Source organism: Phaenicophaeus curvirostris, chromosome 8, assembly GCF_032191515.1.
Source record: "Phaenicophaeus curvirostris isolate KB17595 chromosome 8, BPBGC_Pcur_1.0, whole genome shotgun sequence".
Classification (NCBI taxonomy): Eukaryota; Metazoa; Chordata; class Aves; order Cuculiformes; family Cuculidae; genus Phaenicophaeus; species Phaenicophaeus curvirostris.
In genome coordinates, this window is record NC_091399.1 from 36074286 (window position 1) to 36089672 (window position 15387).

Below are 15387 nucleotides of genomic sequence, written 5' to 3' on the forward strand. Positions count from 1 at the left end.
AGGCTGGCAGCTGTTTGTTTGCTTAGAAAGCCTACACACATCAGCGGGCTGGGTGATAGGGGAAAGAGGGTCTTTTCTCCTCACCCTCTGCCAGATCGGAGCCCTGGGTCAGATGACATCTTGATGCCGCTACGTCAGTAGAGACTATTGTTTTGACTCACAACTGCAATTTCTGACATCCTTTCCTGTTTGGGAGATGTTCCTGAGCTATCAGAAGGTCATTTTGCTGCAGAGCATTTCTTACAGGGGAAACGGTGTGTTTTTAATGTCGATGGCCTGGAGTTTGTGCAGGCTGCAGCACGTAAACAGTCGGCTGTGCTGGAGGGGAGCTTCCCAACCATGCTGCCGTTTCACATGGGGCTGGAGCCTGGGGCACAGGAACAAGGGTGCAGCGAGGTTGCAGGGTGGATTGTCAGATGTTACAATGAAGAGGTTTATTTTAGACAGTTTTGCCATAGTTTGCACCACTTTGATCCCTTTGCTTACTCTCCTGAGCTGCAGCCTTTGCAGGAAATCCTGCAAATAAATGCCAGCGTTCCCTTCCCACCAGCTTTCTGAGCCTGTGCGAGGTGGACAGTCTACAAAGGAAGTGTGAAAAGCCTTTTGGAGCAGGCTTAGGTGCCTTATAGCTGAGAGTTGCACTGCAAAACGCACGTGTGCCTAGAGGAGGCAGATGCCAGGCAGTGAGCTCAGTGCGGCCAAAGCCCAGCGCACAATACGTGAGAAGTGGCTCAGCTCCACTGAGGCTGAAGCAGAGTCAGAAAGCACACACAACTTCAACTAAATTCCAGGCGGGAAGAGGAAACAACCTTCTGCCCTGCAGATGAAAAACATTAACCTGTTCCTGGCAGTCTCAGGGTGGGCTATATGCATAATCAACACATTGCTGTGGTTTATGATAGTAAATGGAGTAACTGTGAGCAAAGGGACAAATACCTTTTGCTGGAGGACAGGCATGGAAAATGTGCTTGAGAGGTAGGCAGGAGGAGCGATTTCAGAACAGCTTAGCCCTGCATAACATCTGCCACAGCGCTTCTAGGGCCACAGACAGAGAGCTGGTTGTGACAGGATTGTGGTCCTGTGGAAGGAGTGTCAAGGGGCTCCAGGTACTCGGCCACCATAGACCAGCCAGCACTTTAACCTCTGCTGCTCAGCTCTGTTGGTGTGTATTAGAGGTAGGTTTTGTTCCTTAACCCTGAGGTTGCAAACAGGGTCTTGAGTGTGGTGAGGTGGTTTGGCCTGTGACAAACAAAGCATCCTTCATGTTTGCTACACAGGTGGAAATTACTGTGTGATTAGCCCTTTCTGCTTTGTGCTGAGTTTGCACAGCATTAGAAATACCTTGTTTCTACCCCATTCTAGGCTGGAGATACATTTTGTTTTCCTTTAGGGCCAATTCAAGCCTTGCAACAGAAACATCCCAGATTTGGGGAGAGAGCAATAGATAGGGGGGAGTGAGAGAAGGAAGTGTTATCTAGATACCAGTTTTTCTTCCATATCTGCTTGGAATAAAACTGTTGTATAAATCTCTAGGAAATTCATCATGCCTCAGAAAGAAACGGTTCTTTAATTTAGTGCTTGCCTTTTTATGTTCCTGTTTCAAAAATAGTATGCTTAACCTGTAAGTTAGGCTTTGGTAGGTAGAGGGTGCAGAGGAATTGATCAGCAAAGGGTTTACAGAGCACAAATCTGTTTGGCAAGGAAGTTGCTGAAAACCGTGGAGTAGATGCTGCAGAGAGTACCTTTATGATTGATTTCCATTCAAGTCAGACTGACTGCAGTGTGGTCATTTTTCTAACCCATAACTGCTCACACTGCAGCAGTCTGCTATCTGCAGGGTGTCTGAATTATAGCAGTCCATGTCCGTGTTACCTTTTACACAAATTACTTACACCGGTTTCTTTTTCCATGCAAATTCATCAGTTTTACAGGCTCTTGTAGCTGCTGTCAGGAAACTGTTGCAGAAAGCACAAATTGATAAAATGAGTTAATTTTACTATGCTTAATTTTTCTTTCTTTTTTGTTAACACATCCTCTCATATACCGTGTGTGCAGGAAGCATATGATAGTTAAGAGACGATAACAAAGGATTTGAGTGTTCTTGTCATAAATTACTTCCCAACTTAGTTCCTTTTAATGATCATTCCAGATTTTCTCAAGTTTTAATGGTGTGTATTTTCCGTCCCATGCTTTTAAAACTGCGTGGCTATCTGGCTGTTCCCTTTCTGTCTCAATGACGTTCTTGAAAAATCCTTGCCAAACAACAACTAATTGTCTTGTGGGGATGATGAGGCAGCTGCAAAGCTACATTATTGCTCTGTCAAATGTGACATGGCGAGCTCCTTAAGACTTGGGGTGAAATACTGGCCCCATTACAGTCAATGTCAACACTCCCAGAAGGCTGCTTTTCAGCCCAGGCATGTTAGCTGGGTGATAGGAGCAATCCTGTCTTCACTTCCTCTCTTCTGCCCCGTCGGAGCGAAAGATTTTTTCATGTTTGAAAATGGGCCAGATTCTTGGACCAGAGATTAAACTTGGCTCAGCATCCATGTGTGGCATTGAGACTGCTTCGCCTTTGTTGCTGTGAATCAGGACTCTCAGGCAAGATGTTCCAGGCCAAGCTTGTGCATTTGATTGTGTAGTACGTCCTTTTTCAGATGTCTCTGAAATATGAGAGAAAATCATGATCTGTAATTGTCAGCTCCCAAAGCTGTATTGTCCTGTAAATAGCACTGAAACAGCGACAGTACCATTTGCCATTTAGCAGCATTTCTTCATGAAATGCATTATTTGTTGACTTTGTCATTAAATGCTTCTGTTCCCAAAGGAATACAGCACATGCAGCTCATAGACTTGTGCCTGCAAACTTCTGAGTGTACAGAAATTCATTATGCTTTAATGTAAAACCAAGGTTCTATGACAGGGAAGTTAAAGGTATTCATATGCCCTGCAATAAAACTTACGTGCTGGATAGGATAAAGAGAGGTGTCCAGTGGAAGTGAACTGCTGGAAAAGGTTTTTGACATATGTCTCTAGTTCTGATTTAGCTGGAGGAGAGGTCAGAGGAAAATTCAGATGTTCCCGGACACAAAAGAACTTGAGTTTCTCATCTGTTTTTGTGCTTTTTTTAAGGAGCATCTGTAACCCCTGTGCTTGTGGATGTACATCACGTATATACCAAAGGTCCTAAACTGTGTATTTCCCTGCCTATACTGCTTATAGATTATGCCAAGCACACTATAGGGGTGATGCAGCCTATTTGTAACTATGCCAACAGATACAATGTTGTCCTAAAAGCAAAAGCAACAAGTTTAATTAAGTTTTAGAATGATAGTAATAGAAAAGCAGTGCTTAAAAGAAGTCTTGCCATAATTGTTTAATTTTTTAAAAAAGAAGAATACCTTTGGAGGAATGTCCTAGAGCCTGAGAGTCTATGTCCTGGAACATTGCATTCTTGACAAAATTTACGTCTTTTTGATTGCAATGTGAGTTACCATTACCATTTCCTAATTTCCACATTCTACTTTCCTCATCATGAAACTAAACACACCCATGAGGAAGAAGAAAGGGTTTTGGAAGTGCAATTCATGCCTTGTTCACATGACTTACTGACTACAATCTCTTTTGTTTCCCCAGCACCGATAGCTGCAGGAACAGGCCCTAATTTCTCCCTCTCAGATTTGGAAAGTTCTTCATACTACAGCATGAGCCCAGGAGCAATGAGGAGGTCTTTACCTAGTACATCCTCTACCAGGTAATTTAATCTCTTGTCTACTACCAGGTTACTTAGAAACCCAGGCCATCATCATTACTCATCTGGGAAAGTAACATTAAATTCTTTGACAAGCTGTTTGGGGGCCTCAAGATGTTTTAGATTCACAGAGCTGAGTGTTCAACTGGATTACTGTTAAAGTTCTTTTTATATGTACAAGCTTTGAAGAAAAACTGCTGCACTGACTTGTATAACTTCTGGCTTTTATCTCAATGTATAAGGAAAAGTTCCACTGAAATTGCCAGAGTTTCACTTGTGGCATAAGAGAGTTTGGAGCATATTGAGATGTGCCGCTTTATCCTAGCAGAAAAGTGTTACCTGTGAGACTAACATTGTTTTACGACCTTGACCTACAATGCATTCTAGTGTTCATATAGCATTTAGAAATCTGTAACTAAGCCTTTGGAGAATTGACTTGTTAATGCAGATGACTAACCAGGATGATTTTGATTGTGCCTTAGATGGCAGCCATCAAACAAAGTTATATTTTATTTTTTACCTTTCACTTTAACTATCCATGGGATTAGATTTATAAACATGCCCAGCCACTCTAGTAGTCTTGAACACTGTTAAGGAACCAGATTGATATTTTTTCCCTACAGCCAAAATAGATCACTTGTTTCAAAGACATGACAACAAAGTCTAACTTGAGCCCAGCATTCTTTTATGTTTCAGTCTCAGTCTGCAGTGCCACCAACTTTACAGCGAGCAAGTGCACATGTGGAAAATCTCTATAGTTTGAATATAGCTGTTGTTCTTAATTTAAAAAAAATCTTTGAAGAGAGACTTTTAGCAATAACTTCTTACAGTTTGCAGTGATTGGAACAACTTTCTACATCTTGCAGTTACGGTGCATGTTATGAAGCTCGGTGACTACAGTTCCCATTACACATCAATTAAAAGTCTGTGTGCTTTATTTTTTGCATGTAAACCGCATACCCTACCGTGCTCATCATTAGCACCATTCTCAGGTAGAATTTACTTGTGACTCCAGAAGCAAAAAAGTAAGGTTATTAACGTTACCTTCCATTCTTCTGTAAATAGCTACCACTGATAAGGAGCTAATTATAAATAGCATAGGTAGTTAATAACTTGGTAATATGTTTGTTTTCCTCTCATTAGGCTGTTCCCAGTTAGAAAAAAAAAAAAATTCCTTAAATACACAGACTCAGCAGAATTATCAGGCCGTAATTATATTGTATGCACACAATTTCCCCTATTGACACATAACAATTCTCTAAATTAAGGAATGGCCAAACCTGCATTCCATGCATACCGCAAGGCTTATTCTTCCTGTTTCTCACAAACTGATTTTGCATACCCGCCAGCTCCTACCTGTGCAGAGCTTTGGGTGGGGAGTTGCTGAGAGGCTGCAAGTTTTAAACCATTAGGAAGTGCAGTGGAATATGTTATGTCTGTTAAATATGTTCCCCCTACATTGAGGAGCCTGTTCTTGAAAGCCTTAACTCTTAATAGAATACAGATTTGGTGAAAAAAGTGAGCTTGGAAAATTACTTAGAAGAGCAATTCTCGGTAACGTCCCCACGCAGTCTGTACAACTCATTATAGAAAACAGAGCCAAGCTTAGTGTCTTTGGCTTTGGGATCCTTTCCCTGCAGAACTACTGGAGTCTGAGTCAGTGGCCACCAGGGAGCACTGGAAGGGGTCTTCTGTCTCCTGAGCCTTTGGTGAGGGAGGTGTGACACGTCACAGGGGAATCCTTCAGTACTGACACAGGCCAGAGATACCTGCTGGGGGCTTTTCATGCTCAGTGGCATGCAGTTGCAGTGTAAGATGGTTATACTTGTAGGACAACGTGAATGTTTGAACCACAAATGAATTCTTCCATTATTCACTTGTCTGTACTTCTTGTGGGACTGAAGTCTGGGTTAATTTAGTGGTTACGGTTAGAAGACTGAATCCAAGTTGAAACTAATAAATAATTTGTCTTTCAGAATAAGTTGTGGAAAAATTTGACAGCTAAAATAAGTCTTGTGTGTCATTACCGTATTCATTCAAATTGCAAAATTCATGGAATACAAATAGAATTCTCACCTTTTTATTGACCTGTGTGTGCTTTGAAAAATGTCCCACTTCTTGTTCTGTAAAAGCCTAAATGTTAAACCATCTTCTAGTTAAACTAGTGCGTGCTTAGGGATTCGGTCTGGACTCTGGGAGACATTGTTTTGTGTCTCACTGAAGCTTAGTTGTCAGGTATGAAGCAAACCAGAAACACAAAGTGGATGCTGAGAGGTTGGATGGGCAGGATGGCTGTGCAGAAGTCGTACCTTCCCCTTGTCGGGGTTCTAAATCTGGTATGGTTAGTCTCAAGCAAGGCTAGCAAGATGTGAACCAACAGAGGTGCCTTTGTTCCTTTCTGTGCATGTAGTATTTATGATGTGTTCTTACTTTCTTAGCTCTACAAAACGTCTCAAGTCTGTGGAGGATGAGATGGACAGCCCTGGTGAGGAGCCATTTTATACAAGCCAAGGGCGCTCTCCAGGAAGTGGCAGCCAGTCAAGTGGATGGCATGAAGTGGAGCCAGGTAAGTCATGGCTTTCAGGAGCCTGAGAACTTGATCTCCAGTTGCTCTGTTTTGTTATCAGAATACACTGTGTGCTATATAGAAAGGTGATAAATTCTAAACATCTTGTGTCTTCTTCTGAGAAAAAGTCTGTTTAATGAAAGTACTGTAGTGGTTTTATTGCTCCTGCAGCTGTGAATGTTTCTGTAGTGTGTCATTTCTGTACTTTGGCCAAATATCTGAAGTATTTAAATAATGCAGAAAAAGATAGGCAGTGTTTTTCTGTCAAAACATCCAGATTCAATTCTGGAATAGCAGTAACAATCACTTAGCAAAAAGTAGTACCTGTGAGGACTGTGCCCTACAGTTTTATTGTTCAAATAAATATCCCTGAATTTATATAAGGTAGAAGGACTTTTCAAGCATTATACAACACTTGAGTTCACTTCATAATGACTTTTAAGAGACTTACAGAAGGAGTTGTTTTATTAATCTGTAATACCATGAAGTGTGATTGGAGGCTTCGTATCAAAATAGATATCACTAGGTGTTACACTTCATAAGATTTAAGAAGCAGCTCTTCTACCTTTTGTCAGTTAATTTCTGTGTGTGATACTTCTTGTTGATCATCTTTTGGGTTATGTTATGTTACATACTTAATTGTCCATTGATCACTTATCTTGATCATCTGGGTGCTTAATACTATTGAAAATATTTTTCTGGGTCATTGCTACATGCATAGGTGAAGTTAATGCCTCAGTTTTGTTTACAGCTGAATATTCAATATTTATTGCCGTAAAAATAACAGAAGTTGTATTTGTTAGATGAAGGCAAGCAGTGTTTTCATCTTCAGCCTCCCAGTGTTTGAGAAGGTCCTCTAAACAGCCCAAAGGATCTTTCCCAATATATATTTTATTTCTTTCTTGATGTTTGGGTTTGGTTTGTTTAGAAAAAAACACATGCTTGTCCAGGGCTCTGTGTACAACGAACTATACAGTATGGAAAAGTAAATTCAACATGAACAGCATTAAAATCAGTTCTGTGGGCACTTGGCCAGCCACCTATATCCTTCATCGTGTAGGAAACATACCACAGCTTTCTCTGGAGACCCTGTCAAACAGCTGTCCTTTACAGCATGCCCAGAAAGTCACCAAATTTGGGCTATTCCAGACTGGGGTGGGGACTGATTCCTGTGCCTGGGAGCCCTTGGAGGATCCCCTGCCAGCTGCCCTCTCTCCTCTAATGAGGAGGAGCCAGCTTGTGGGCCCTTATTGACTGCAGATGTGGCACTTTGGCAGGAGGAGAGGGTGGACCTGCAGGCAGAAAAGTGCCAGGCTCCCCATGACTGCCTTGCTGCCACCATCCCCAGGGCTCTGGTGTTTTCAGGAAGGTGTCCTGCTCCGTAGTCACTAGGGGCTGTTTCCTCCATCAGCTCCAAGCTCCAGATGATGTAGTACTAAACTAGTCTGCTTGTGGAGCATCAAAAACACAAACAAAAGCTCAGTATCCATTGAAAGGGAGAGTTCACAACCTCCGCTGCAGGCACAGATGGCTGAAAGCTGACGGGGTCACTTCTTCTACATCACTGTCAGACTGGGAGCTAGCTCCCCCCAAAGTTTGGGGTACTCTTTGTTAATGACAAATGTTCTCCATTTGTGCAACAGACAGAGGTTGGCTATTAATTTTGCTGTCACTTGTGGTGGTTTTCCCCACCAGTGGTCATCACCTCTGTCTCATCCAAGTCCTGACTAGATGGTAGCACTGAGCTACTGAGCTGGCCAAGAGAAGTACCTAAAGCCTTACACCTCCAATGCACCTTCACCACTCTTGACACCACTGGGTGCCCATCGAGCACAACTATCCATGTCGAACTTCCTGAGGTGCTCAGAGAGAACAAGTGAGAAAAGAGAACGTTCTTCCTTCCTCATGGCCTTCCTCACTTATTACAGAAGAATCCCAGATTCTGCTTAGTCTTGCCTGTAAAATGGCAGAAAATCACATTGCAACATCAGAGACTCAAGCCAGGTACCAACTAGATATAGATATAGCTCAGATTCACTAAGCCATCCATCACTGTCATGGCTGTAAAGAAAAAGAGCTTTATCCTGCCTGCGTGGGATGCAGTTTCAAACCATCCACACAGCCCCACCCCAAGACTTCTGCCATGACTTTCCAGCAGCCTTCCCTCTGAATTCATTGCCTCAGCTTCTCTGTAAAACAGGGTCACCCGCAAGAGCACGGCTGGCAGAGATTACTGAAAGAACTGCAGCTCATGAGTGGCGAAGGACAGAACGGTACTGAAATGTCCTTTCAGGCCAGGGTGACACTGGCACAAGGTGCTCCCCCCGAGGGACACATTCTGCTGTGGTGCTGTGCACAGTGCCCTGCCTTTACCTCAGAAATCACACATGGGTCTGATATTAACATCTGGCCCTCTGTATTTGACATGGGTGCTTTATCTCCAGAAGTGTAAAATGTTTTATGCGTCTTCAATTGGTTATCTGAAAGCTGTATGAATGATGTTAATGTCCTGTATTACCTGGTGGCTTGCTGCAGCATTTCTCTCTGAGAGGGGAGCTTTGGAGACTGGACCTGTTTGAGATCCATCCTTTCTGGTGTTTCTTCTATTGAGAAAAAGGCCTTGCCGTTTATTTAATCTGCCATCAAAATATGGCACAGTTTTAGCATACAATCATCTCTAAGCATCGGTGTTTCATTTTTTCTCAGTGAAATTCACTGTAGAAGTTTGAACACTAAAACCATCTTTTTGTTTGACTTGGCATTTCTTCCATGTGGTTCATTTTATGCTGCGTGGGATAATGCAGGTATCAACGGTGCAGAATGATGCTAGTTCAGAAGGCAGGCTGAAGTTCTATCCTGTGCTGGCAGAGTAGCATAAGCCAGGTTTCCAAACGCCATAATTAAACCCTGTCTTTTGGGTTACCAGCCAAACGAGAGGAGGAAATCAGACTGAGGAAAGGAAGCTTAGACTTGTCTGTGGGATGGCTGTTCTGGCTGGGAAGGAAAGTTCAGAGAGGAGCCAGCAGCCAGCCTCCCAGCCTAGTAGGATCCACACCAAAGATAATAATATATCCTTTGGCTTTATTGCCTTTGAGTAGATTGCTTCCTCGCAGGAGATTCAGATTTATGCAGAGATAGCTTCTTGGCCTATATGCCTTGACAGGTTTATGTGAGCGAGAGGATGAATATTCTGTCTGTGTGTGTTGCATTTGCTTAATTCTGAGGTGTGCACATGAGAAAAAGTGGGGACTGTAATGCAGGAGCAGGTGTGAAAAAACCATATGTTTATGCACATGTAGAGAAGAGGGAAGCGCTTAGGGCACAGATAATGTGAGAGGGTTATAGTGAAAGATGTTGCCTGGGACAGTGCAGGGAAATTAGGTCTGCATGAGAGGGCGGTTGGAGAAATGTCTCACTTGAAAGAGAGCGCAACATAGAAGAGTAAGGAGAAATGAGAAGACTATTCTAAACCATACATTAGGGAAAAGTATATAGGGGAAAATAAAAATTAAAAAAAAAACAGAACAAATGCCAGAAAAACAAAGATTTGACTTCTTAGAATGGAAATATGAAATGGAATACGTGAACTCCTCTTAGAGAAAGAGAGCACTCCAGGCAGAGGGTTATTTACCGCCAGCCGTGACTAGTCTCTCTACATCTGTCTCCATTTTTTTCTCTTGAAAAAATTCCCTTTTTGGATACTTTCTTCCTGCTTTGCTTCCCTGTGATTGCCCCCGTAAGTGGTCTTTGGAGGGCAGGCTGTATACTCAGAACATATGTGCAAACTGGCAGGAGAACAGAAGAGGACAAAACCACTCTGTGTGCTATTTAGATTAGGCAGTGGATGCTTCCCCTGTGCCTACTCTTGGGGTCTCTGCTGTGTGCAGAATACAAGCTGCACCTATTGTCCATCCACAGTCCTTTTTCTCTACTTTTATATCATGAGCCTCAGGGGCTCAGAGCACCCTGACATCTGTCTCATATGGAGACTTTGCTGGGCGTAGATCCTACATGCTTCACCCACCAGCAACATGATCTTTCCATTTGAGGCATTTCAGACTTGTAGTAATGAGCAGAGATTCAGCCTTGTGGTTTTTTACTTCTAGATACTTCTTGCAAGCAAGGATATAGCACTCTCCTTATACGTCAGATGTGACAGCCAAAGCAAAACCCAACATTAATTCCATGTTCCTTGTACTGTACTCCTTGAGTCTCACATCCATTTACCTGCACTCGAAAGCTCCTGGGGAGCTCTCAGGCCTAAAAAGGCTGGAGTCTGCCAGAAAAGATGAATTTCCTTTCACAACAGGAAGGCTTAGGAAGTAAAACAAAGCAGACATGTAGTAAATTACCTCTGCTTTTCAAATACCTTTTGCAGGATCCTCCTTACCATTACTTTATCTCAGCACTTTCAGTACGTAACTCTTGTTAACTGTGAGAAGAAGGGCAAGAGAGGATAAAGATGATGTTAGTAAGAAAATAAGGCAGCATCACGCTGGCTTTGAACTCATGTACAAAGCTGGCCCGTGTTCAGTTCTGTGGCAGCTCTGCTTGTAATGGGGGTAAGCCATAATTACAGGTATAAGTTTTTTAATTCCATAATAAAAGAAGAGTGAGTTAATGTATATCAGTATTCCACTTATGCATTTTTTAATGCATTTGCTTGGTTCAGTCCAAGAGTAATGTTCACATTGTGCTCTGTCAGTCACTTTGTAGTGTAGCATATGGATGATGTTTGCCAATTTTACTTCAATTGTATTTCTACAGAGTGGCGTGGAAAAAATGTTTAAGATGCAAATTTGGAGTATCCTATTAGTTTCTTTACTTACATCTTCCTGGTACTTGTATTTCCACAAGTTAGTTTGGTCCCTCAAGGAAAGTAATCCCTGGAAAGGTACACATTTGTACTCCTTGTGCTTCTTGAGAGATCTGAAGAGACAATTAGCTCTGCCTCAGTTGTGGTCTTGACGAACCTACAGCACTGCACCAGTTTGCAAAAGGATCAGCTGAAAGACTGATGAGGCTTTTCGTCCCATGGTTACCCACTTTCCCCTGCCCCAGCTCCACCCCTGCTGTTGTGCTGCTGGTCATACTATGCTAGGCTCTTGTGTGTCTTCACCTTGAAAACTCCAGGAACCAAATGAAGCTTTCAGTGCAGAAACCTTAAGGAAATAGTAATAACACTTGCACTGCATGACTGAAAGACGTATTTACAGTTCCAGGGGCTCGTGAAGTTGATAATGTTATATGAACCTGCAGTAAGCTAGAGAGCTCCCTCTTAGACTGCTGGGCACGTCGTTGGTAGTAAAGATGCTATTAAAGTCAGCTTCGTGATTGCTCACTACACCACTCAGGCTCATGCTGCTCATTCTCATGCCACCATCTATGGGACTGTCTGAAAATAATTTCTGAGCAATTTCTGTGCAGCTGACGAGCCGAAATTCTATTTTAGAGTATTTCCCTTGCGGCAGTGACAGTGACCCCTAACTTAATGGCACCGTCTCTTCCCACTGCTGGCTATGAAACAACCACATGCAAGCAACTGGTCCAAACTCTCATTTCAATAACATTTTTCTTAAATCTGGCATGGATTTTCTTCTTAGCAGATTCTCAGCATGCAAGAAAACTTCATATTTACTAAGAAACTTTTATTTATGTCTTACACATCAGAAGGACTCACTCAAGCATAGATCAGATGACCACAAAAGTTTGTTTTCAAAGTCTGTTTGGAATTACGTCTTGGAAATGCCAGAGAAAACGGTATAGGGGAGATCTTAGATTGTGTTCATTGTGCATTCTTTATGCCCTAAATACAGTCGTTACCTGGCACTACCTTGAAGGTAAAATATGTATAGCATGTCCCAGCATCAGTGATGCAGAGTGTATCTGATCTGTCCTCAGGCAAAAAGTCTATGGGCTCATCAAGAGATGTGAAGCCCCACACTTCACTCAGAGCTCAGAGAAATTTCCAATGATTATGGTGCATTACTGTTAATGATTCAAGGGACTGACTGTAGAAAATACAATGAAAAACATGAGACCATGTATTATACAAAATAAGGAAGAGAAAAATAATTCCTTTTTACTGGGAAAACCATCAACTTCAGACCTGGAGTATTCAATATCAAATAATTCTCTGGCACTACTTTTCAGTGACTTGCTGTAGTGGGCAGTTCTCACTGAATTGTAACTAGGCACAGGAATTTCATGATCCTTATTAATTTCCTTAAGCTGAACTATTTGGATACTCATAGACCTATTTAGGAAAGACAAAACCAAGGAAACGTCTGTTTTCCTTAGACCAGAGGAGGTCTGCATCCAGGATCCCTGCCAATTGTATTTACTCAGTATTTCCCAGATGTGACATTGGCTTGCCCTCCAATTCTCAGTGTGCAAAGAGAAGTCAGACAGCACACTCATGTAGCCGTTCAGATTGTAACCGCCTTGTGCAGTAGCTTCATTACATTCCTTGACACATCTTTCAGCAGGCAGCAGTGCCATTTTTATCTCCATTGAACTTAATGTCTTAAGACAGTGGGAACGTTTTGCAACCAGACAAAACCTCCAGCCCTTGGCGTAGTTTGGCTCTTCGAATGGGAGGTCAGAAGCAGATTGTGTTTCACTGGTGGTCAGAACATTTTGGTTTATAGCAGAAAGAATTTCATCACGCTCATTTGTGCTGTTAAGCTGAAGAGATACCATGAGCAGTACAGCAAACAGAACCTGTTGTCTCACAGGTTCATGCAAACTTCCACTGATCATTTTCTCTGAAGAACTTTTCCTCAACTTTCTTAGACTGTATACCATGACTGGGACTCCTGCTCCCGTTCACCTCATTTCCCCATCCCCATCCAGACCCATGCTGCCTCTCATTCCCATGGTTTTATGCACAGTTTCCCACATCTCTCCGCACTCTTACAGAGTCTTTCAACACCCGTGTTCTGCCACAGCTGAGAATCAGAGCATGCTTGGGCCTGTGCTCCCTTTCATGTTTCCAGTACTGGTATATAGAATTAAACATGGCTCTGTGTGCATGCTGCCACTGAAAAAGTTGGTTTCTGTTAAACAGGTAGATGCCAAACGTATGATGAGAGCATACTTCAAGGAACTCCAGCTTCTGTAGAATACAGAGCTTTTTCTGAATGTCTTTTTCCTTTCATAGAGTCCACGTGTTCCCTTATCCGTGCTCTCTGCATTACAGTATCCCATCAAAACACAAGCTGCCCAGTGGTTTTCAAGAACATAAGATTTTTCTTTTCTTCTAAAAGCAATAACACTTATCAACTTTTACTGAAATACCATATCAGCTCCTTGTCACTGGCAGTCTACAGTTCCTGCCGCTAAAAGTTTAATGCATTTACACGAGCACTTAGGCATCAAGACTTTGATATCACAATCTGTTAGTCACAGGTGCTACATGATAGGTTTGTGTTAGCACATTATAGATCTTTTATCAGATACTGCACAAAATGTGTGTGTTTCTCTGCCAGGCAATCAGAATCAGACTGCTGCATAGTCGATGAGTTACTCACCAATATAAGTTGTTGTTTATTTTAAACAGAACTTTTCCAAAACTGCACCTTAATAGATAACTTAAACTCTAATTGGTCAAGGCCAGCAAAGATCAAGAACTTAATGTGAGCCAGGAAAAAATGCAGCAGGTCAATAGTGGTGCTTTGAACGTTGTCAGTCTTTTGCAGTAGCATTCATCAAGTCAAATGATTAACACCACTCATTTGCTATAACAGACATAGTCATTCTGACAGCAAATTACCACTGGATCGATAGCTCAGCTTTTCTTTGGCAATTCACGTAGTAGCATGAGACCTGTGACAACATGCCATGCTGCTGGCATTACTGTCTCAAAATCACAGAAGGAAGTTAAAGGCAGGGAAAGAAATACTGATTGAAAAGTCCTAGATGTTTTCACACCTCTTAAAGGCTCCTGTTTTTCCAGAAACTGGACAACACAACAAACCTGGCGCTGAGATTCAGCCTAAACTGTACTTTCCATTTTTAATAAAATTAATAATCCCATGTAAGTGTTAGAGCACATGCCTCAGCTTTGCTGTAATCCCCTGAGGAAAACATCCCTTGAGTACAACCCTGGAGTAGTCCGTCAGTCAATGCTGTGGCTTTGCTTCTTGCATCTAATTCCAGATGTCAGGAAATGCATCATTTAGAAATGGGTATGGACCCGTAGGAGTTCTGAGTTAAAAAATGCAGAGTGTTTCACTTCAGATATCAAATTAAAGCTGTGGTTTTGACTGGCCTGATGCTAACATCACCCATACATACTATTTTCACTGACTTCAATGACCAAGTTAAAAGCTTGGTCACATCTTCTGTGTGCTGTGGCAGCCATAAGACCACCTGAGTTATTTCTGGCTGCACATAAATGTGGCGTCATCTGAATCATTTTTCAGATTGACAGGAAAGATCTAGTGCATGGAAAGCTATTCCCTGACAAAAGTTGGAGCAATGTTTCTTGATGACGACGGGATTCCTGGGATGGGAGTGCTGTGTTGGTAGTGCATGGACATAATGTTCTTCAGACATCCTTGCTGGCTGAGCTGTATTCTGACACTAGTTCTGTTTAACGCATACGCATAAAGCAAAGACAGTGATATGGTCCATACTTCACTTTTGTCACCAAGAGACAAAAGCATACACTTTCTATGTCTTTTCAGAGGTGAGCTCCAAAGGACAGAAGCATCCTCTGTTTGAATATGGCTCTGCATTTCTTACTGATTTGGAGTCAGTCAAACATGAATCTTTGTGAGCTCCAGACGAGTCTCCTCTGATGCAGTTACTTGTAAGATCATCTGATAATGCAGCATAGGACTGTTTAATTGCAAAATAGGATTAAACACATTGAGAGCATTGTACCTGTTTTCCAAAAGTTGAACTAGTTTTCTTGTTTGCTTCTGGGACCAATTCAGGATGTTGACTTGGATCTATAAACTCTTCTATAGATTAGATCTTGGGTAGGAAATGGACTGCATTCCTTTCATGTGCTGTCTTAGCAGTTGAGATCAGCAGACTTGCTTTTTCTAATGTGTTTGGGAAG

The 15387-nt window shown here is 42.2% G+C and overlaps 1 protein-coding gene across 15 annotated transcripts in view; it reads left to right on the forward strand.

Moving 5' to 3' along the window:
• The window catches only part of NFIA (nuclear factor I A), a 358619-nt gene that overhangs the window by 273889 nt on the left and 69343 nt on the right, over positions 1-15387 (forward strand). For all 15 annotated transcript variants that reach the window (XM_069861900.1, XM_069861899.1, XM_069861898.1 and 12 more), the window contains 2 exons: positions 3637-3754; positions 6190-6317. In XM_069861900.1, the coding sequence (XP_069718001.1) occupies positions 3637-3754; positions 6190-6317 (246 nt within the window). The remainder of the gene's footprint in view (positions 1-3636; positions 3755-6189; positions 6318-15387) is intronic.